Source organism: Nyctereutes procyonoides, unplaced genomic scaffold (genome assembly GCF_905146905.1).
Source record: "Nyctereutes procyonoides isolate TBG_1078 unplaced genomic scaffold, NYPRO_anot_genome, whole genome shotgun sequence".
Classification (NCBI taxonomy): Eukaryota; Metazoa; Chordata; class Mammalia; order Carnivora; family Canidae; genus Nyctereutes; species Nyctereutes procyonoides.
In genome coordinates, this window is record NW_026575020.1 from 58,876,959 (window position 1) to 58,899,574 (window position 22,616).

General features: G+C 60.9%; 1 protein-coding gene across 1 annotated transcript; it reads left to right on the forward strand.

Moving 5' to 3' along the window:
- Positions 1 to 34: 34 nt before the first annotated feature.
- Positions 35 to 17,844, forward strand: SLC26A11 (solute carrier family 26 member 11). The gene is made up of 17 exons (XM_055334777.1): positions 35 to 102; positions 1,101 to 1,336; positions 1,876 to 2,068; positions 2,366 to 2,451; positions 4,801 to 4,880; positions 5,971 to 6,113; positions 7,175 to 7,350; positions 7,702 to 7,774; positions 9,875 to 9,925; positions 11,731 to 11,791; positions 12,989 to 13,044; positions 13,127 to 13,267; positions 14,669 to 14,796; positions 15,176 to 15,275; positions 15,733 to 15,866; positions 16,265 to 16,337; positions 16,999 to 17,844. The coding sequence occupies exons 2-17, from the start codon at positions 1,103 to 1,105 to the stop codon at positions 17,088 to 17,090; spliced, it is 1,821 nt and encodes a 606-aa protein (XP_055190752.1). The 5' UTR covers positions 35 to 102; positions 1,101 to 1,102; the 3' UTR covers positions 17,091 to 17,844.
- The last annotated feature ends 4,772 nt before the right edge of the window (positions 17,845 to 22,616 follow it).

Sequence of the window (22,616 nt, forward strand, 5' to 3'; positions counted from 1 at the left end):
CCCGCCCCGCGGTCACGTGGTGCTGGCCCCGCCCCCGCCTCCCTCTGCGGTTCCTGCGGACCCGGCTGCGGCGGCGCCCGAGACCCCGAGCCGCGGCGCCCGGTGAGTCCGCGCGGGGGGGAGCGGGGCCCGGGGCGGAGTGGGCGAGCTCTGCGGGGCGGCCCAGGTCCAGGTGGCCGGGGCGGCGCGGGCTGCCCCCGCGGGGTCCCTGCCCCGCCCCCCGCGCCCCCGCGCCCCCGCGCCCCCGCCAGGTGCCCACCGCCCTCGCTGGAGCTGTCGGCCGCGCGGGGCCCCACCTGCGACCCGGGGCGGGGGCCGGCGGGTGCGGGGTGGGGGTGCTCGGGGCCGGCTCGGGGCGCGGGGGGCGCGGGGGGCGCGGGGCCCTGGAGGATGCTGCGCATCCTGAATCGCCGACGGAGGGGCCTCGGGTGCTCCCCGCGAGCCCGCCAGAGTCCCTGCGCCTCGGGAGGGACGCGAAAGCCACAGGTGGGGGGTGGGGGGTGGCGGTGGGGGTGGGGGAGACCCCCCACGGCGCCGCAGTCCGCGGTGGCGGGTGGAGCCGCCGTGTTGCGCACTTGCAAAGCCTGGCGCCCTCGAGCCTGCAGTCCCCCCACCCACGCCCCCACCCCGCCCCCCGCAGCCGGACGAGGGGGCCCCCGCGGGCCCTGCAGCGCCTCGCGCAGCTGCCCGGTCACATTCCTTGGGGAGGGAAAAAGAAGACCTAAATTATCTCGGGGGTAGAGACGCGGTGCCTTAATTCGTGTTCGAGTTTTTCTTTGAGAGCCCGCGCCCCGCATTCCTCCTGGGCAGCATCCGCGGAAAGAAGGCCGCTGGGGTTGGGGCAGGTGGATTCAGGGAGAGCGGTGAGCGGGGGCCAGGGTGGGGGCTGCGGCGTTTCTTGAGCCCCCCCCCCCCTTTTCTGAACAGGTTTGGCTTCCTTAGAGACCAGCCGAAGGGCACATTTAATCCATCTGGCTCAGATCCCCTGGGAGGGGGGGACAGATGCGGCTCTTTTGGTGGCCCTAGACCCCTCCCTATTGCTGGATTCTACCAGCCCAGACCCTGACCGCTGGTCTGTGTCGCCCCCATGCCCACCCCAGGCATGCCCTCTTCCGTGAAGGCGTTGGGTCAGGCCAGGCCCTCGGGGGCCAGCATGGCCCCACCGGCCGGCTGCTGCTCCCCTGCGGCCGTGCAGAGGCGCCTGCCCATCCTGGCCTGGCTGCCGGACTACTCCGTGCAGTGGCTGAAGATGGACTTCATCGCCGGACTGTCCGTTGGGCTGACGGTCATCCCCCAGGCGCTGGCCTATGCTGAGGTGGCTGGACTCCCGCCCCAGGTGAGACGTCTGCCTCAGCTGTTGCCCCCACTCCAGCCTCGTCACCCGCCCAGAAACAGCAGAAACACATAACATCGCCTCCAGACAAGCAGGGCACCAGAACTTTAGCCCCATGGGGCCCACGATGTCTTAGTTTGCAATCTATAGCACATGACTGTCTTTGGCCAGACACACGCCCCATACCTGCTCTCGCCACACTTGTCACACACAGGCACTGAGCTAGTGCTGGCTTGCCTGATGGGCCCAGCAAGGTGACTCACCGTGGTCTCAAGAACGCTTTCTTAGACTCTCAGACTGACGAGCACCCAGGCCTTTGTGCTCCTGCTGGCACCCACCTGGGAGGCGGGGAGAAAAGAGGCCCCCTAATCGCTGTAGGCCCACACCATGACTGACACAGTGAGTGCTTTTGCCCTCCCGTGTGTGCTGCTGTGCCCCTAGTGCAATGACCACCACAGATCCTGTGCTCGGACATCTCCCCCCTGGGGACCCTGTGGGCATGCCGAGCGCCTCCTCGATGCTCAATGCTGTCTCCCCACCAGTACGGCCTCTACTCTGCCTTCATGGGATGCTTCGTGTATTTCTTCTTGGGCACCTCCCGGGATGTGACGCTGGGCCCGACGGCCATCATGTCCCTCCTGGTCTCCTTCTACACTTTCCACGAGCCTGCTTACGCTGTGCTGCTGGCCTTTCTATCAGGCTGCATCCAGTTAGCCATGGGCTTCCTGCGCTTGGGTAAGATGCTCAGGCCTTCCTGCCACGGGGTACCCAGGCCCCTGCCTCCTGGGGATGCCTTGGCCCCTTGGCCTTCCACTATTCTGCTTAGAGGCCGGGACGCTTGGAGAAGTGCCCAGGGCCTCAGACCCTAGCCTCCCTTCCCCAATGTCCAAACCAGTCCAAGTGAGATGTATGGCCCACCAGTCCTTAGCCCCACTCCCACCCAGACCGCCTCTCCCAGCCCCCGTCCACCCACATGCTCTGTGACTGGGTGGACTGGGGCCACCAGCTAAGTATCCACTCTTGGACGGTCAGGCTTTCTGCTGGATTTCATCTCCTGTCCCGTCATCAAAGGTTTCACATCTGCTGCCACCATCACCATCGGCTTCGGGCAGATCAAGGTAGGCTGCTAGTTGGCTCCCAGGCACCTCCTGGGTAAGTAGGACCACGCTGGGTTCCATATGTGTGGGCCAGGTGATGTGCTGTTCTAGAGCTCGGCGGAGCACAAGGTGCTTGAGCGGGTCTCCATCAATTCCACGAGCCCTCGGGGGAGATGCCGAGTGATGGCCCGACTGCACAACAGGTAATTTGGGTGATTGGTGACTGCAGCCCCACTCCTGTTGGAGTTTTCACACCAGTGTGCTTGGTTCTCCTCACTGGGTGATTCTGTTCTGCCCCCCGGTACACATCTGCCAGCGCAGCCTCTCCGGCCCACTGCGTACTGCCAATGTTTTGAAAAGCTAATCATTCCCTCATGCTAATTTAGGTAGATGATTTCATTTAGATGTTTTTTCTCCCGATTTCTATTCCATATTTTCCTTTTTTTTTTTTTTTTTTGAGATTTTTGTTTGCTTATTTGAGACAGAGAAAGCGAGCCAGCACGAGTAGGGAGAGAGGCAGAGGAGAGGGAGAAGCAGGCTCCCCAGTGAGCATAGAGCCTGATATGGGGATTGACCCCGGGACCCTGGGATCATGATCTGGGCCAAAGGCAAGTGCTTAACCCACTGAGCTGCCAGGGCATTCCTCTCATAAGTGTTTTTTTTTTTTTTCATAAGTGTTTTTAACAGAAACCTAAGGAGGTGGTGTTTGAAAAATACTGAACAGAGGGGCACGTGGGTGGCTCAGTCAGTAAAGCACCCGGCTCTTGGCTGCTTCTGCTCAGGTCATGATCTTAAGGTTGTGAACTCGAACCCCGTATGTTGGGCTCTGCACTTAGAATCCTGTTTGGGATTCCTTCCTTCCTCTCTTCTCCTCCCCACACTTGTACTTTCTCTCTAAGCAAGTAAATAAAATCTTAAGACAACGAAGCCTGTAGGGAACAGTAGAATTCATCATCAGTGACCCAAGAACATCATTTTTTCACTTCTCGTTGGGTTTTAAGTTCCCAAAGGGCAGGAATGGTTTTGCTTGCAGCTGCAGCCGCCCTGCCCCAAACTGTGTGCAGAAGTAGGTGAGGGCTAAGCTGGGTGTGCAGAGTGGGGCGGAGCCAGATTGAACAAATGAAGGCCCACCCCTGTCTCAGGACCTGGTGTCACCACCCCGCCTCTCTAAGCCAGGGTTCCCGTGGCCAGGCTGTGCTCCGGCCTGGCCCAGGGCGGCCTCCCTGATGGAAGTGGAGCGAGAGCGTCAGGGGCAGGAGGGTATGAGCGAGAGGACGGTAGCTGACCCTTTCTGCGCTCTCATCACGTCCCACGTGCTGGGTTAAACCCTTCCTGTACGAGGCCGATTCTCCTGACGCCTCTGCGAGGCAGGTTCATCGTTATCTGCGCGTAGAGAGGAGGGAGCTCCTTAGAAAGGTGTGGGTGGACACGGTTTGTGTGTTCTGTGTGCACATATGTCAGGGTAAGCTTGGCAAGTGCTGTTTCGTGGGAGGGTTTGTCCTTTATTTGGGAAACAATATCTTTCCTTCTTTGGCATCAGGAGCTTTCGTTTATGGGATTGTGGTGCGCAGAAGGTAGCTTCTTATGCACTTGCGCTTGGTGGCTCGAGTCCCCTAAATCTTTAGCACCTTGACTAGGTCATGACAGCTATCTGAGAGCCCTGGGCCAGAGTGGGGGTCGGGAGTGGGGGTTCTCCTGACCTGCCCTGGCAGGAGCCCCTGGATCCCAGAATCCACGGCTGCGTGCTGGGGTTTGGGGTCCTTGGAGCCTGACCGCTCCGGGATCTGGGCCTCAGCTGCCCCCCCAACACTGCCCACCAGGTCTCACATGGGATAAAGAATTAAAACACAGAGTCTACTTCCCTTCTCCCCTCCAAGGACCGTGCCTGCCTGGGTCCCTCAGCGGCCCTTCCCTGGAGGCTCTTGGAGCCCCTGGTGGTTCTGCCTGCAGCTCTACCTGATTTTCCCTCTGGCCTCCGGGTGACGGTTGTGGCCTCGGGCCAGTGATGAGAGGGGGCTGGGCCCTCCCTGAATGGGCTTAAGGCAGTGGGGCCCACAGGGCAGGCAGGCAAGACCCTGGACCCTGGACCCTGGACCCTGGACCCTGGACCAAGGCATGAGTGTACTGGTCTCCCTGCTTTGAAATCACCCAGACTGATCTTCTTCGCAAGGCAGGATTATTCACCAGGAGGGGTCACGGACCCCAAACGGGAAGTACCTCTTCCCTCGAGAATTTTTACCTCCTGCCTGGGGGCTTTGGGAATGGGCAGGTACTCCTCCGAGAGCCTTGGGATGTGCCCCCAGGAGGGAGGCTGAGGGGTACGGAGATGCTGAAGGGGAGGGTCGTCTGACACAAACTCTGTTTGAACAGAACCTCCTGGGACTGCAGGACATCCCGAGGCAGTTTTTCCTGCAAGTGTATCAGACCTTCCGCAAGGTGGGAGAGACCAGGTACCTGCCGGCCATGTGGCCCCTGCCCTCCTGTGAGGAAGCTCTTCCCTCTGGAGCCCCTCGCCCAGGCCCCGCCCCATTTCCACCCCCAGGTGGCATTTATTCCAGTCCCCTAGGGCCTGGCCGCCCAAACCCGGTCCTAGGGCAGTACCAGAAGCATCACAGGGGAGCTGGTTGGAAACGCAGAGTGTCCACCCTGCCCAGACCAGCTCAGTCAGGGGTCAGTGGCAGCCCTGGCAAGTCTGTGTAGGCCCTGCAGTTCGAGAAGCTCTGCCCCGGGGGGCCTGAGAGCCGTCGCGTGCCCCTGTGCAGAGCCTCCTCGGGTGGTAGGAGTGGGAGGGCCCCACGCAGGGCAAGAGCAGCAGGCTTGCTCCATGGGTTTGTAGTTGGGTGAGAACACAGGGCATGGGGGAGGCAGGTGCAGCAGGATGTGCAGGGGGAGGGGGCGCGAGCCAGGCCACGGGGGTCATGGGGTTTCTTCAGATGAAGGGCCTCTCCCAGGGGGCAGGCGGGAGATGCTCCTAGGTGAGCCCAGCCGGAAGCCAGAACATCTCCCTGGTAGGAGAAGCAGGAGGACGCCGTGACTTTGGGAGAGCTGCCAGGGGGTGAGGGGCAGTGCTGAGGCCCAAGGGGTCAGGGAGACCTGTGACCAACTGTCCTGTCCTCCTCCTCTGGTCTATCACGGGGCTTCCCGGGGCTGAACCCAGCCTGGCCCAGGACATGCGGCCTGTGGGGCTCACCCTCGGGGGGGCAGGGGATTGGAGGCTGACTAGAGGACATCATCATGGGCTGTGGGAAATGAACCTTCAGGAACAGATGAGGCATCTGTTGCCCACAGAGCCAGGCCTCTGCAAACACGAGCCAGTAGCCCTACTGCTGTGACCTGGGCCTCGACTCCCAGGCCGGCGCTGCTGGCCTGTGTGGTCACTAAGGTTTGAATAAAGTTTTGAGGTAGAACAGAGACACGTGCTTCTTAGGAAAAGGCAGAAAGAGCGATCGAGGGAGGAGGTTTTCGGGCAGAAGGGGCGACGGCAGGGCGGAGGTGCGTGCCCTGGGCCGGCCTGGGCGTGACCAGTGTGTGTGTCTGCAGGGTGGGTGATGCTGTGCTGGGGCTGGTGTGCATGGTGCTGCTGCTGGTGCTGAAGCTGATGCGAGACCACGTGCCTCCCGTGCACCCCGAGATGCCCCCGGGCGTGCGGCTCAGCCACGGGCTGGTGTGGACTGCAACAACAGGTAAGTGGGGTTCTGACCAAGGACGTTCTCCAGCCGTCCTGCCTGCCTGGGGTGCACCTTGTGGTCACCTCGGGCCCGGAGTCCCACCCGGAGAGAGTCCCCGTGTCCCCAGTCTGGGCGATTCACAGCCAGGGTGGAGAGCCCCATTTGGTGCAGGAGTTCTCAAGCAGGGGAGTTTTGCCCTGGGGGCAGCTGGCACCGTCTGGAGTCATTTCTGGTTGAGACTCCTGGGCGAGGCTATTCTGGTGGGAGAGGCTGGGGAGGCCACTGAGCGTGCACGGCCCCCCATGGCGAAGGCGGATCTGGCCGGGACGTGGGCAGTGCGGAGGCCGGGATGCCCTGGCAGGTGCCTGACGGAAAAAACACACGGACCGCCTGGTGCTGCCTGAACCACGTGGCTCTCCCATCCCGCGATGGGTAGCGGGGCCCTGGGAGATGGTAAACAGCTGACATGACTGTCCTGATGTCAGTGGTGACAGCGCGACGCAGCCCCTTGAGAGCTGGGTGGGCAGCAGGGCTTGTATTCTGGGAAGAGGTATCACCCCCATAAGAAGCCAGGGTGGCACCTTGGCCAAGAGGAACCTGGGTGGCTCAGTCGTTGGGCGTCCGACTTGGTTTCAGCTCAGGCCCTGATCTCAGGGTCGTAGGGTCAAGCCGTGCGTGGGCTCTGTGGTCAGCGTGGAGCCTGCCGGGGAGTCTCTCCCTCCTGCGGGCTTCCCCCCGTACGAGCATGGCTGCACACACGCACTCATTCTCTGACAAAGAAAATTAAAAAAAAAAAAAGAAGCAGCAGCCCAGGCAAGAGGTGAGGGACAGAGCCCACGGGGACCAGTGCCTGGGACGGGTAGGCCACGTGTGTCGCCGTTGCCTGTCCCGCCGTCTTGCATTTGCCGTGGTGTCACGTGCCTGTGCCTGCCCCACAGTCGCCAGTGTATGTGCTGTTTCCAGGCTGGAGTGTCAGGCGCCGTGGCTGGAGGAGGGGGTCCTGCTTCCTCGGGTGCATTTACTGCCCGGGGACCCAGAGGAGCCAGATTTCACCAGCGGGTCTCGTTCTGTCCTAGCGCGCAACGCCCTGGTGGTCTCCTTTGCCGCCCTGGTCGCCTACTCCTTCGAGGTGACCGGATACCAGCCTTTCGTCCTGACGGGGCAGACCGCCGAGGGGCTCCCTCCAGTCCGGACTCCGCCCTTCTCAGTGACCACGGCCAACGGGACAGTTTCCTTCACCGAGATGGTACAGGTGGGCTGAGCCGCGGTGGCCTCTGGGCCTGGGCCCCTGACGCGTCTGCCTGTAACGAGGAGCCCTGAGCCCCGCCAGGACGGCGGCGTCCTCGGGACGGAGCGGCTCTGGGTGCAGGGACAGCCTCGAAGGACAGCACGTCTCGTTTCTGCCCAAGCCCAGGGGAGTTTCTGGCGTTGTGGACGCTGGCAGAGCGGGGCCGTGTTCTGCGTTCTGCTGTGTCCCACCCCGCAGCTGAGGTCTGCCTTCCTCTGTCAGACACAGAGAGCCGGTGCGGCCTGGGCGGGCCACTGCCTGGTCGAACCCCCCCCCCCCCCGGGGGTCACTGACCACCCCTCTCTCCTCCCTCAGGACATGGGGGCTGGGCTGGCTGTGGTGCCCCTGATGGGCCTCCTGGAGAGCATCGCGGTGGCCAAGTCCTTCGGTAAGCTGCCCGCCGTCCCTGCCTCCCTGGTGGTGGCCTGGAGCCCGCCTTGCTTGCCTCCTTTTTTTTGCTTGCTTTTATCTGCTTCGGTTTCTAACAGCTTGAGTTTTTATCCAAGTAACACATGCTCATGTTGTAGTAAAAGTGGATTTTACGATGAGAAACCCCATCCGGTGGCGGCTGCTAACGTGTGCCAGCTGCTCTCTGGAAAGAGAAGGGCCTGCGTTTCGCCTTTGCCTTTTTTTGTGGCGTAAACGTGCCCCCACCCGCCGACTTCCAGCGGATCGTGGAGTCAGGAAGAGATTCGTCACGGCCTCTGCCCACCAGACACGTGCAGTTGTTGTTTTTTTTTAAGATTTTATTTATTTATCCATGAGACACAGAGAGAGGCAGAGACACAGGCAGACGGAGAAGCAGGCTCCCTGCGGGGAGCCCGATGCAGGACTCAATCCCAGGACCCCATGGTCACGCCCTGAGCCGAAGGCAGACGCTTCACCCCTGAGCCCCCCCGGGCGCCCCTGGACACGTGCAGTTAAATAAAGTTGTGGATCATAGGAAAAAGTAGGATGTCAGGAAGGGATAATTTTTAAGTCTGTTTTTGATGACATTAATTTTGTTGAAAGGTCTCACATAGCAGGTAGCATCGGCTGTGTTTAGCGACAGGTTCCCAAAATCCCCCAAGATGGAACAGTGAGCCCCGCCCAGCTGGCTGAGCGCCCGGGGAGGCCACCAGGTACCCAAGTACCTATTTGTCGCCCTGCACTGGGATTCCTCTGTCAGAGCTGAGGCTGCTCTGACGCTCGCGTGTCCCCTCCCTTGGGTCTGCGGGGTGTTCAGTTTTGTATTGTGCGCGTGGTGGCATTTTTTTCCCGCTCTATGATGGTTATGCTCCTGTTGCATTGGGATATAGGTCGTTTCTAAAGATGGACCCCAATGAACGGCGTGGGTGTCCCCATAACCATGCAGACCTTGTGGCTTGTGCTTGTGGCGGCCTCTCGAGCCTCCCGTCCTTCAAGGACACCCGTGCCTGATGCCCAGTCCAAGGGGTTGTCCCGTCTAACAGCCAGTGGCTGCTCGAGGTCACGCCACACATTCCAACCAAGTCTTTGTGCCGTTTTTGTTTTTCTGATTTTTTCCGAGTAGGGGAGGAGTGTTGGGGGTATCTTGGAGGCTACATCTCAACAGCATATGTGCCTGTTGTCGTTTTACAACTTCGTTTTCTCCCGAAGTCGCCTGATGTCCTAACTTGTAAGCTTGCCGTTCTCCAAAACCAGGGCTCAGAGAACCTCAGCCTGCTGCCTGCGACCTAAGAGGGGCTTTGACGTTTTTAAATAAATCTATAAAAAATTTCCAGAGGGGGGATCCCTGGGTGGCTCAGCGGTTTAGCACCTGCCTTCGGCCCAGGGCGCGATCCTGGAGTCCCGGGATCGAGTCCCACGTCGGGCTCCCGGCATGGAGCTTGCTTCTCCCTCTGCCTGTGTCTCTGCCTCTCTCTCTCTCTCTGTGTCTCTCATGAACAAATAAAATCTTTTTTTAAAAAATTAATTAAAGAAGCGCTGCTGGAACACGGTCTTGCTCACGCATTTACGGGCTCCCACGGCGGCTCCCAGCCCGCAGAGCCCGTGGCCCTTGGCGGGAACATTCGCCAGGCGCTGTGTCAGGTGCAAGCCTCCCCGGCCGTGTCCCCCTAGACGCTTGCGGGCTCCCCTCTCTGCACGGCCTCAGCTGGGACTTGCTGGTCTCTCCGCTTGTGGTCGGAGATCTCTCAGCTCAGACGCCTCCCCTTCTCTCACAAGCACGTATCTGTCTCGTGGGAAACGTCTGAAGCGCAGAAAAGCACAAAGGAGCGAATCACTTGCGCCGTCCTTCGCTTCCCCAGTTGCACGTTGCGAACACGTTGCCATACGTCTGTCTCTGTTCTGTGACACGGAGACACGTACGCGTGTAGAGTCGCGTACGCTCGTGTTTTGCACGTGTTCACGTGCCGCGTTTAGGACACGCAGGTGATACAGTGCGTGGGGATCTGTAATGGAGGCGTTCGTCTTGTGGATGGTTTCTTAGGTGCCTGGTGACCATGTTTCTATCGTTCTTTCTCTTCAGCTTCTCAAAATAACTACCGCGTTGACGCCAACCAGGAGCTGCTGGCCATCGGTAAGCGCCCGCGAGCGTGCTGCCCCGCGTCCCACCTGAGCCGCGCGGTCGTAGTGATGGGCGCCGTGAGGTACCCGCAGCACAGGTGGCCCCGAGCCGGGCCCTTTGAAATACTCGCGTGGATTCATCCTTAAGCCTCCAGATGGTTCCGCGTAGTCACTGGGACTAGACCGCTGACACGTGGTGTCCGTTGTGGCTGAAGCTTCCTGAGCGCTTGCTGTATACCAGACCCCGAGGTCTGTAGCCTCGTCCCTGTCAGGGAACACCTGGAATGTCCCGCTGGGGTCACACTGCTGAGGCACGTGGCCAGGTGGGACCTTGATGCCCTGCGCCCGCTCGTGGCCTCCCTCCAGGCCGGCAGGCGGGTCCGTGAAGACTCGGGTGGGCCCCCCGTGGATGGGAGTGCCCGGTGCCCCAGTTTTGTCTTGTCTTCGTGAATCTGGCCTCTCTGGGGATTCATTCTGAGGGCACGATGTGAATCTTAAATTCAGTTATCGGGACTGTTTTCAGTTTTGTGGGCACCAGGCTTCTCTTCCTTCCTGCCCCTGGTGAGGAGGGCACACGTCTGACCGGGCAGCGGTGCTAGGTCCTTCCCTGGGGAGTCCGCGGGAGCCTCCCCTGGGCCACTTCACCTCACAGCAGCATTTTGGATCTGAGCCGCTGGATCTCCTGATGGCAGAGGGCATGGGGCGCCAGGGTGGGTCACGGGCTTTGGGGGGCTCCTCTCGGAGCTCATGGTGTCACCCAGGTGGCAGGTGGAGTCTGCAGACTGACCTCCCCGTGCCCAGTAGCAGCAGTTCCCAAGTGTAGCCCTCGGAGCCTCCCATTCCTGCTTGTGCAGGTAGCACAGGGCTCCCCCCTTGACGGGCCCAGCAAGGAGTGGCCACCAAGCTGGGGTTGAGGTGGACATGGGGATCACGAGGGCTGCTGACGCCATGGCGTAGGAGAGGCTGGGCAGCTGTCCAGCAGGCGCACGGCGAGAGGCCTCCCGGGGCCCCCCAAAACCCCGCGGTGGGAGGGATTCACGTGTCCGCAGTGCCTCGAGCAGTAGGGCTCCCCACCCGAGTCCTGAGGGCCCATCGTAAGGAGCCGGGGTGACTGCGTGTGGTCTGTGCATAGCCTTTCCCACACCCACTGGCGTCTGCCCTGCTCTCGGGGCACGTGCTGGGCTGTGGGACCTGAGAGGGCCTGGTTCTGAGTGGGCCCCACGCTGCGCCATCTCCAGCGGGTCTTGGACCTGTGACCCCGTCTTGGTGTGAGTCTCTGGTGTTTGTGAAGGCCCCAGCGGGAGCCAATGCTGGCAGGGCCACCCGTGATCAACATGGGCTGGTTACCTCCGTCCTCAGGGCCCGGCCAGGTTCTGTTGGCTGTGGGTGAGTCAGCGTCACAGGGGTGGACCGCTTACTGGCCGTGACCTTGTCCCCCAGCCGGTCATCTCCGAGAGGGGTGTGGGTTTGAAGGAGCTCGTGGGGCCCAGTGGGTGGGCAGCTGGCCTCGGGCACGGCCTGTGGGGCTGCTGGCCTGACCTGGCCTCGGCCGCTCCCACGGAGGTGGGCTCCCCTCCCTGGTGCGCGTGGGCAGGGCCGGGGCCAGTGAGGCCACCGTGAACTCGGCAAAGATCGTGGTTGGTTTTTCCTTCCTGAGACAGACGCACGGACGCAGACACACAGACGCTCCTGGGTGAATCTTCTCGCTCTCTTTCTTCTGTTTCCTTTCTGGTTTCGGCCCCCCCCTCCCCACACCCCCCTCTATCTCACACCCCCCCCCCCTTGTGGATAAACCTCTTCCTTCCGTTTTCTCCGCAGGCCTGACCAACATGCTGGGCTCGCTCGTCTCTTCCTACCCGGTCACGGGCAGCTTTGGACGGTGAGTGACCGTGTTCTTCCTTTCCTGCGCCGCGGGCGGGCCCCGCCCAGGCCACACGGTCTGCGTCCACCTCGAGGGGCCTGCTGGGCGCTTGCCCACTTGTCGACGCCGCTCTGTTCTCCCGCGCAGCCGCCGCAGCCCTGGATCAGCGTCCATGGGACGCGGGAGTGGGGCTGCTTGGTGTCCTTCGTGACCTCACGTGGTTGGTCCTTAACCGTTCCCAGCCCACGGCAGGGCTCGCCGCATCTCAGGGCAGAACGCGTTCCTAAGGGACGGGGGACGAGAACCTCGGCGCTCTGCCTGGAGCAGGCGGTGGGTCATGCGGAGCCCCAGGCCCAGGGCCACCAGCGGCCGCTCGCCAGGCAGGAGGGCAGGACAGAGTGGCCTGTGGCCGAGAAGAGAAAGGGGGCCCCAACCCCGTCTGGTACCAGACATCCCCAACCTCCAGAGCACCGCCCCGGGGGCCCCGGGCACACTCGGCGTCCTCGCCTGTACCCACGGCTCTGGCCCGGCACCTCGTGGCTGAGACGGTCGGCGTGCGTTCAGTCCACAGCAGCGGGAGGGGCGGCGGCTCCCCGTGGACGCCAGCGGACAGGCGGCTTTACTTCCCGGGGCCACACAGGCGGCGCCGGTCACCGGCAGGGCGGTCGGGAGCGGGTGTGAGGCAGGGGCCTCGTGTCGTGGGAATCAGGTGGCCGCTCCCTTGTGGTCCTCGTGGGCCGGTTCTTCGGCGGAGACTCGGGTCCGGATGCGGTTTTCCAAACACACAAAACGAAAGAGGAAGGTTGGACAGAGCGGAAGTTAACTCGCAGGTTCGCGCTGGGAGCAGCTGGCGACGGAATCTGGAGTTTCTCTCCATGTGCACGTGCACGCGTGTATGCACGTGTGCGTGGCGGGTGTGGTAAGGGGGACGTTACCCATCTCGATGGTGTCTCCTGCGTCTCCCTGTCGGTGCACGAGGGTCACCGGGAGCAGATGTGTTTGCTCCAGCTGCCGTGACAACACCGCAGGCTGGGGACCCTGGGGACATCAATTGCCTCCCCACCCCACCTCCCACTGGGGGCCTTGGAGGTCAGGGTGCCCCTCTGCGGCTCCCACTCGGTGCCAGTGTCCGCGGAGCCCCGCCGTCCCCTCCAGGCCGCCTCCCCTGCCCCCCGGGCTCCCACAGCCGCCAACGGTCCCCGTGTTGCCTTCCAGGACGGCCGTGAACGCCCAGTCGGGGGTGTGCACCCCAGCCGGGGGCCTGGTGACAGGTGAGCACCCCGCCCCGTCGGGCCCAGGGCACCCAGGGTGCACACGCAGGGTCGGGGGTCACCGGCACTCCTTTCCCCGCAGGAGCCCTGGTGCTGCTGTCGCTGGACTACCTGACGTCGCCCTTCTACTACATCCCCAAGTCCGCGCTGGCCGCCGTCACTATCATGGCCGTGGCCCCGCTCTTCGACGCCAGCATCTTCCGGACGCTCTGGCGCGTGAAGAGTACGTACGTCCTCGGCTGTCATGCGCGTCCTGGAGTGTGCCCCCCCTTGGCCATCCAGGACCCCATTCAGGCTTGGGGCGCTGTCCCTGTTCTGGGAGCTGGGCCTGCTGGCCGCGGGTCAGGCCGCGAGGAGCACCCTGGACCAGCTCCGTGCAGCGCTGAGCAAACCTGCCACTTTCAGGGTACCCCCTGCTCCCCCGCCCCCCTCCTCCTTCCTGCTCCTCCTCCCCCACCTCCCCCTTCTCTCACTTCTCCTCCTCCTCCCCTCCTCCTTTTTCCCTTCTTCCTTTTCCTGCTCCTCCTCCTCCCACTTCTCTCCATCCTCCTTTTCCTCTCTCTCTCCCCCTTTCTCCTCTCTTCCGTCTCTCCTCTCCCTCCTTCCCTCCTCCTCCCTCCCCTTTCTCTTCTCTTCCCCATTCTACCTCTTCTCCTTTTCCTCTCCCACTTCTCCTTCCTTACCTCCCCTCCTCCTCCTCCCCTTCCTCCCCCCTCCCATCTCTCCCTCCTCTCCCCTCCCTCTTCTTCCCTTTCCTCCCGTCCCATCTCCCCATCCTCTTCCCTCCTCTCCGTTCCCTTCCTTCCCCTCCCTTCCCCTCCCATCTCCCCCTCATCTCCCCTTCTCCTCCCTGCCCTCACTCTCCTCCCCCTTCTTGCCCCTTCTTCTCCTCCCCCATCTCTCCTCTCCCTCCCCCCATCTCTCCTCTCCCTCTTCATCCTTCTCTCTCTGCTCCCCTTTCACAGCCCCAAGCCCTGCTCAGCTGGGGGAGTAGGGGAGACTTCCAGGGTGACCAGCGTGGCCAACAGAGCAGTCCGCTGCTCTCTCCCAGTCCCGGTGGCTCAGGCCACCCCTGAGCCTGTGCGGCCTTTACAGGAAGAAGTGTTTGTTCTATTTATTGAAGCAGTTGAGGAACTCGTGGGGTTCCCTGGTTTCTCTCCCGTCAGCCCCCAAGAGTCATCAGGGGAGGGAAACGGTGATTCTCTCCGCCCCCCATCAGGGCACGGAGGCCCAGGAGGATGGGGCCTTGTCTGAGTGCCACGTGTCACGGCCGAGTCTTGCGCTGACCCCCAGACCCACCCACCTGTTTGTGGCAGGAGGTCACGTGTGTCATGCAGGGTCTGCACGTGGCCCCTGAGGGGTCGCAAGGCCTCCCTGGTCCCCAAGTCTGGCCCTGTCCCCAAGTCCCTGCCTCGACCAGTGCCCACCGTAGACCTCCTCCCAGGTGGCAGGGTCCTAGCGGCCCCTCAGCCAGGCAAGGAGGGGTGGCCCTGACTCGTCTCTGAGCCCATGTGGCCCATGATTGGCGTCGGTCCTGAGTCCCCAGACAGAGGTCCCCCAGGGCTCGGGCTAGCCGGGGCTTACCGAGGGGGGACTACCCCTCAGCTGGACCCCTCTCTGCCAGGGCTGGACTTGCTGCCTCTCTGCGTGACGTTCCTGCTCTGCTTCTGGGAGGTGCAGTATGGCATCCTGGCCGGGACCCTGGTGTCCGTGCTCATTCTCCTGCACTCTGTGGCCAGACCCAAGATGCAGGTAGCAGCCCATCCATTCTCCCCAAAAGGGGGATCCCCTGGCCTCAGGGGCCTGGTGGGGTGCAGGTGCCCTGGGCAGTACTCCTTGGCTCAGTTGTTTTGCATTTCTTCGGTGTGACTGGCCCGTGGCACTGCGGAGTGACTGTTCACTTTGTGGACGGGCGTAAGCCTCTTGCCATAAGGGTCTGAGCTCCTGCCACACACGAGGCCGCGGGGGGGGGGGGGTGGCTGAGGGCTGGTCAGCTCAGCGCTCTTGCTTCCCTCAGTTTTAATGGCCTGGGTTGGGGCCTCCTGCCTGGACGGGCCACCCTAGGAGCTGCCAGGTCGGACTTGCCTCCAGGACACACTGGCTCTCCCCTACCCTGTCCCCTTGTCTCCAGGTGTCAGAGGGGCCGGTGCTGGTCCTGCAGCCGGCCAGTGGTCTGCATTTTCCCGCAGTGGAGGCCCTCCGGGAGGCGATACTGAGCCGAGCCCTGGAAGGTACGTGGGCCAGGACGAGGTGGGCTGCAGTCACCCCCAGTGCTGGACACTGTCTCCACACCCCAGTCCGCCTCCGCAGGACCCCAGGGCCCCGTCCTCAGCTACCGGGGTTGCTCACCGGCTCTAGGTTCCAGGAGGTCTTGGGGCGTCTCAGTGGCATCTAGTGGGTGCTCACTGTCTGCATGCACCAGGGGAGGATGTTCCTGTCTTTGTTCCTAAAGGCCCATCCCTTCCCCCCCGGGGCTTGGTATTTAGGGGAGAAAAGAGGCCTGTTTGTTCTCCGAAGGAAGTAGCTGCTGCCATCCCCAGACAGCTGTTGTCTAGGGTTCCGCCAACCCTGCCCCCCGCAGCCTGCTGGGGGGTGGGCCTCCCGATGGCCTCACTGTCCGTGGGGCCTCTGGCCAGGGCCTCCTGCAGCTGCCCCCACCCAGCGTGACGGGCTGCACCTTCTCCGCAGCGTCCCCGCCGCGCTGCGCGGTGTTGGAGTGTACCCACGTCTGCAGCATTGACTACACCGTGGTGCTGGGGCTCGAGGAGCTGCTCGGGGACTTCCACAGGCAGGGTGTCACCCTCGCCTTTGTCGGCCTGCAGGTGGGTTTCGGAACAGGGCACCCTGGCCGGGGTTTTGTTCACTCTCAGACCTGGTGTGTGGCCGTGTTGTCATCCTCCTGTCAGGTCCCAAGAAGCTCCGTGACCTGCCAAAGGTCACACGGCGAGGATGCTGGGCCCTCTTGCTTCCTGACTCAGCACCTGGCCCCAGAGCCTACTCGGAACTGTTACATTCTCTGTGTGCAGAGTTGTGTTTTGTGCGCTTCAGAGAGTAATTGTGTAAAATGTATCTCTGTGCTGGCGTAGCCCGTAGCCCGTCTCCGCTAGCCTGAGTGGAGGTGAAGCTGTCCCTGCGGGGGGGCTCCAGGGAGGCGGTCACCAGCCTGCGTGCTGCTGCAGGGGCACCCCCCCCCCGGAGTTCAGATTTCTCTGCTCCGCAGGTTCCCGTTCTCCGTGTGCTGCTGTCCGCCGACCTGAAGGGGGTCCAGTACTTCTCCACCCTGGAAGAGGCAGGTGGGTGCAGGCGGAGTCATTTGAGAGAGAGACGCTCGGCCCAACGCGCCCGCAGCCGACGGGATCGGGAGACCAGGCCGGAAGAGTTGGGAGGGGGGCGCACAAGTGCAAGAGTGGGGGCACGGGCAGAGTGGGGGCGGTGGAGGGTACGGAGTCAGGGGGCCCCCTGTTCTGGGGAGTCACGTCAGGGCGTGTTTGTAATTACGCTGTGTGTACCTGCGCCTGGAGTTCTGACAGGTGGGTGCAGCCGGGTGTGCACGGGTGCGACGTACCCTTCTATCTGTCCCTCCCCATGACCCCCTGGGACAGCCACTGTTCTGGTCCCTTCCACCGTGGCTCAGCTCCACCTGTTGTGGAACTGCATGTGACCGGGAGCATAGAGACTCTGTGGCTGATGTCCGTGGCTCACGGCGGTGTCTGAGTCCATCCGTGTGGCCACGAGGAGCCACTCAGGCGCCGACCCACAAGGCCCAGTGGGGGGGCCACCGGCACTAAGGGAGGGTTACCTGGGCGTGGAACGTGAGGAGGCGCTGACAGGGACTCCAGCGGGGGTGCCAGCTGGAGAGACCCCAACTCCCCGTGCACCGGGACCCTGAGCACCAGCCCTTAATCGCATTCTGTGTTGTGACCGTTCCCCGTGCCTCGTATTTCTTTTTTGCAGAGAAACACTTGAGCCAAGAACCAGGGATCCAGCCCTACAACATCAGCGAAGACTCAGTCCCGGAACACAAGGTCGCCCTGCTGAAGGCCTGATGGGGGCGCAGATGGGCGTCTGATGCTGGGGGGGCATCTCACAGAAGAGTCTTGATGCTGTGATGCCGGATGCTGCCCTATAACCGCATTGGCCTGAGGGCTCTGAGCAGGTGACCCCCAAAGGAGGAAGGAAGCCACACATGGACATCCATAGGTGGGGCTCGTTGGCTGCATTTGGGGTGACTGAAATATTGCCTCCCCCTGTTCCCTGGGAACGAGACTTTTTCCAAAGAGTGGTTGAAGAGCGGTTTGGAGAAAGCCTTCTAGAATGATAGACCATGTGAAAGCAAAGAGGCAGGATTCCCACCGGTCCCGGGCGGGGGTCCTCACACCCCAGCGCCTTCTGGTTATGGGAGACGCTGGGGGGCGGGCGGCCCTGAGGCAGGTTCCAACCTGGGTGGTGGCGTCTGCGCTGCTTTTGAGAAGGGAACCGCGACGTGCCAGATGACTTGACGGGTCTGTTAAAAACAATTTTGTCGTCAGTGTTTTTTAAATTAAAGTCCTAGCTTTTGTGTTTTTGTAAAAACCGTACACGCTTATTGTAAAAAGTACAAGAAATCACCTCCATCCGCCACGGTGGTAGCTGGGGCCGCCTCCCCGCGGGGTGCGCGCGTGTCCGAAAGTCAGCCTGTGGGCCTGTGCTCGCAGCCGCGTGCGGATGGGGTCATTTCATACGTGGTGCTCCGTGACCCGCCCTTTCATGCAGTCCTTGATGTGAGTGACTCGTTGTGATAATAAATAGAGAATACGTGAATCGCGGTGCCTCCGACGTCTTTGTTCTGTGTGTCACGGCGGACTCCGTGAGCCTCTGCCCGCGGCCTTTTCCCGTCGCCCTGCACGCGCACCTTTCCACGCCTGCCTTCACAGCCGAGGGAGGTGGGGCTCCCGGACCTTCTTAGAGACCACGCACTGCACGTGGCCCCCGGAGCTCCGCAGCGTTCCCCCCAACACGATCCTGGCCAGGCGTCCTGGCCCGCCCTGGGAGATCTCTCCTTCCAGCCCCTGGCCCTGAATCTGCATTTCCTTGCCTCAAGCAGACTCTCTGCCCAAAGAGCATGTCCTGGAGCCCTGTCCGCGAGGCCATCCCTGCCCAGGGCCCCGTGGAGCAGCGGCCCAGTCGTTCCCGGCCCACATGCCAGGCACACCCCTCCTGGAGCCCGGAGACCACCCCAGTCGCGGAGCGGGCAAATCTGTCCCCTGTGGCGGGACCTGGGCTCCCGGATCTTCACCCAGAGCCGCCCCTGTGCCTCGGCAGCTCCGCCTCCTGGCATCGGCTCCAACAAAGCCCGGGCCCGTCTGCCCGGGAGCCGATCCAAGGATGGTTATCACCACCTCGTTAACAATTTTAGAAAATGAAAACGAGCTAAAATGTCTCAATTTGGGGATGTCCTAGCCACGCAACGCACGAGCTGGAATGCCGTGTGGCAGTTACAGGAACGGGGTAGGGCTGTGCATCTCGACGCACTAGTGTTTCTCGGGGGAAACGAAACGAGGCACTTTGCAGAGTGATGCTCATCTTAAGAGACGTTCGTGTGAACTCACCCACGGAATGGCGCCGTGATGTTTGTGCAGGTTTTTTTAAAAAGTCCTGGAAAGATACCATCAAACTGATAAAAGGAGTTACTCTGATGTTGTACTGTTTCAGTTGATTTTAACCATATACGTATGGTTCAATTTCTCAACGATGCATTCATAGTTAAAAATGACGTTTTTTGTTTTTTTTTTAATTTTTTTATTTATTTATGACAGAGAGAGAGAGAGAGAGAGAGAGAGAGGCAGAGACACAGGCAGAGGGAGAAGCAGGCTCCATGCACCAGGAGCCCGTCGTGGGATTCGATCCTGGGTCTCCAGGATCGTGCCCTGGGCCAAAGACAGGCGCCAAACTGCTGCGCCACCCAGGGATCCCTAAAAATGACGTTTTAAAATTAATCTGTATATTAATACAATAATATATAATAAGTCATATACTGAAGCTTAATTTATAATTAATTTACGATTAAAGTTAAATTTTAGAAAAAGAGAAAGGACTGGTATGGATGACAGCATGGGAAGAGCTTGGGATTTAGTGCTGAAGGATGCAGGGATGGGCCCCACTGTCACCCCTCATCAGCAGATAAGTTCCTCTGGGCCCTGGCCTGTGACCCAGGGCCTCCGGGATGGTGTGGATGCTACCGTTGGCTGGTGTGCCACCTGCAGCTGGCTGGCGGGGCGACGGTGTCACCAGCACCACTGTAGTTCCCGGCCCCTCCAGTGAGTGTAGCCACGTCCCTGAGATGTGGGCGGTGGTGTGTGCCGTGCCTGGACACTGCCTGCACTCCACACACCCCCCCCCCCCGCCCCAAGATTCATATGCTGACTTGTAGTTCTTGACTCCTGGTATCTAAGAATGTGACTTTATTTGGAAATAGGGTCGTAGCAGGTGTAATTAGTTAAACCGAGTCCCTAATCCAGGCAGCTCAGCCCTTGTAAGAAAGAAGAGGAGGTTTGGTTCAGACACGTAGAAGCTGGGGGAGGAGCTGGGAAAGTTGCTGCCTCACAGCCTCCGAGGGAACCTCCCGTGCTGACCCCCGGGCCTTGGCTCCTCCAGGTCTGTGCAACTCTGTTACAGCAGCCCTGGCAAACTAATAGAGGTCCTGGGAGCTGCCTCCTGCAAGCTCTCGCTCTCCTTGCTGGCCGGCGGGCTGGCAGGAGAGGACCTCCCTGGTGCCCGCGAAGCCACATACTGAGAATGGCCAAGTTTAGGGCAGAGGGAGTGAGCACCTGTTGAGCACCTGCCCACGGGCACTGGCCACCTGTCACAGCAGCTCCTGGAGCCCCGACTACAGTGAACGCTGACCCAGAACTGTGCCCTCGATGGAAGCATGACACGGGCCACACATGTGAGCCACACGTGCCGTCTTGCCACGTCCAGTAGCCTCATTGAACAAATCACAGCTGAAATTAAGTTTATTTAACTGTTACACCCACAATCCTATCCTTTGGACACGTGGCCTGTACACCACTTACGGAGGAGATAGTCGACGTGCTTTCTCTCACACGACATCTCGAACCCCACTGTGAGCTGTGCGCCGCGGGACGTCCGAGTTCAGACCAGCCACGCAGAGAGCTTCATGCCAGCCGTGTCGCGTGGCTGCCGTGTCGGATGCCCCAGGTGTGAGATGTGCATCCAGCGTGGTCCGGAGGCCCCGGCGGTTCCGAGCTCCGAGCTCGGGCCTGTGCTGTCCCCGCTCCATCCCAGGAGGTGGTCGTCAGAATCTGCCGGCGATGGCCAGCTTTTGCAGAGAGCTCTCTCGAGGCCGGGCTGTTCTCGTTTCTTGCTGCCTGTCGTTGGATGAATTGTCTCGTCTCCCCTGCCCTTAATTTCCACGTCCTCCAAAGAGCCTTTGCAGGGCTCGTTGCAGAGCAGGGTGAGAAGGGCCTGGCGGCTATCAGGCACTTGAGGAGCAGCCGCCGCGCGGAACCGGACCTCCTGGCACCGTCCTTTCTCGGGCTCTCTCCTGCTCTCCCCTCTGCACACGAACCGAATGCCCTTCCTCGATGAGCACCTTGGGGCAGTAGCCCCAGCAGGAGGTGGCTCCATGCAGCACTCTGATGATGGAGAGCCCCCAGCAGCGTGGAGGTGGGGGTGGGAGGGAAGCTTTAGGCCTCAGGCTGTAGTGGCAGCTCTGTGTTCCTCCCCTGACCCCAGGGAAATGATCCAGGGCGAGGTGGGGGGCCCAGTGTGACTGCTGCATCACCCCCGCTCTGCGGTCTGAAGCCACCAGGGAGCAGGACCCCCAGTGCCACCGGCCCTTTACGGGCAGCAGCTACAGGCTTGGTGGCCACATCCCTGCAGGCCGTGCAGCCAGCAAGGCCTTCTCATGGGTCAGGGTGCTCTGCATGCTAATGGGAGCAGTGGGTGTCCCCATTAGAGCTAGAGCGGGGCGGGGACCATCACCCTTAGCAGGAAGTCTGCCTGGGGCCAGGCTACCCTGTCTGGGCTGACCTGGAGACAACACCAAACCTTCTTCTGGCTGTAACGTGGTTATTTTTTTTTTTTCTTTAAAGATTTATCTATTTATTCATGATAGAGAGAGAGAGAGAGAGAGAGAGAGAGAGAGAGAGAGAAGCAGGCTCCCTGCAGGGAACCCGATGCGGGACTCGATCCTGGGTCTCCAGGATCACAGCCTGAGCCAAAGGCATGCACCAGACCGCTGAGCCACCCAGGGATCCCCTGTAACGTGGTTATTTGTATAAAATCTGTTCCCTGTAGGTCTATCTACCCTCCGTAAATTCAGCTACTGATGCTGACAGAGAACCTGTCCCTGCTCCTCCACTGTTTAAAATAATTTTAATCCTGTGGAAGGACCCAAGTTTATCCAAACCCTGTGAACTTTTGCAGGGCCCAAGGGCTGCATTTTTTAGAGGACTTTTGGGAAAGCCCACGGACTGGTGCCTGTGGTAAGTTGGATTCTGTCCCTGGAAAAGAGTTGAATTCTTGACCCTAGAAGCCTGTGACTCTGACCTTATTTGGAAATTACATCCTTTGAAGATGTAATTCGTTGTGTTCAGATGGGGTCATACTGGATCAGGTGGCCCTAAATCTGATGGCTGGGGGGATGGAGACACTCGTGTAAGGAGAACGCTGCCTACGAGCCATGCAGTCACTCCGTTGCTTCCTTCTCAATTCTGTGCCCTGTGGCCCCCTAAACAAAAAAGGAACCATAGTACTTCCCCGAGGGATGCTTTTCTGGCCTTACAGGCCTGCAGCCCACGTGGGGACTTGTCGTGGCCGATCGAGGATGTTTCTGGACTCCACTGTTTTAACCTGAGGGACATCTGACCCTGGGATGGATTAGACTCAATGGGCTCAAGAGTATCCAGGCCCAGAAACCTCTCACCAGCTAAACTCAGCCCCGACCAATCTGTACCCCAAAACCTGTTTCATGAGCAACTTGACCGCCAAGTCTCCTTCAAATAGATTTGGGGTCTTCCCATAGGAAAAGACCAGAGCTGAAGATAGGATCTGAGGCAGGCTGGTATAGTAGATGCAGCCAAAGCCGAGTGCTCCAGGCCCCCTTATTTTGCACGGTTTTTATTTACACAGCTCTGGGATAAATGAGAGCGTTTTGTTCGGCCCGGCCCAGTCATACAAGCCCTGCTTTGAGCTGTCTGGACGCGCCGATCCAGACCAAGGCCACAGAGCTGTGCTGTGGGCAGTGCAGAACCACATGTCCCCAGGCCTACATTCTCCTCATAAGGCAGCCTTGTGCTCGGCCTCCCCCACCCCTGCCGGCCCTCACGCTCCTGCAAAGTGGGCCTCCCCGCTGGAGAGCATCCTTTCTGCAGGCGACCCCAGGAGTCTCAGTATGTGCAGGTGAGGAGCCAGGTTGGCCAACAAGGTGAGTTTTGGGTCCCACTGAATCCATTCTACAAACGCTGGTGGTTGCAATATCAAGATCAAGGACATTTCAAATGATGTCCACTGACGTCATGCGGCTGACCCCGGGAATAATGACTGGACAGGCCTGCCGCCAGGGGATCTTC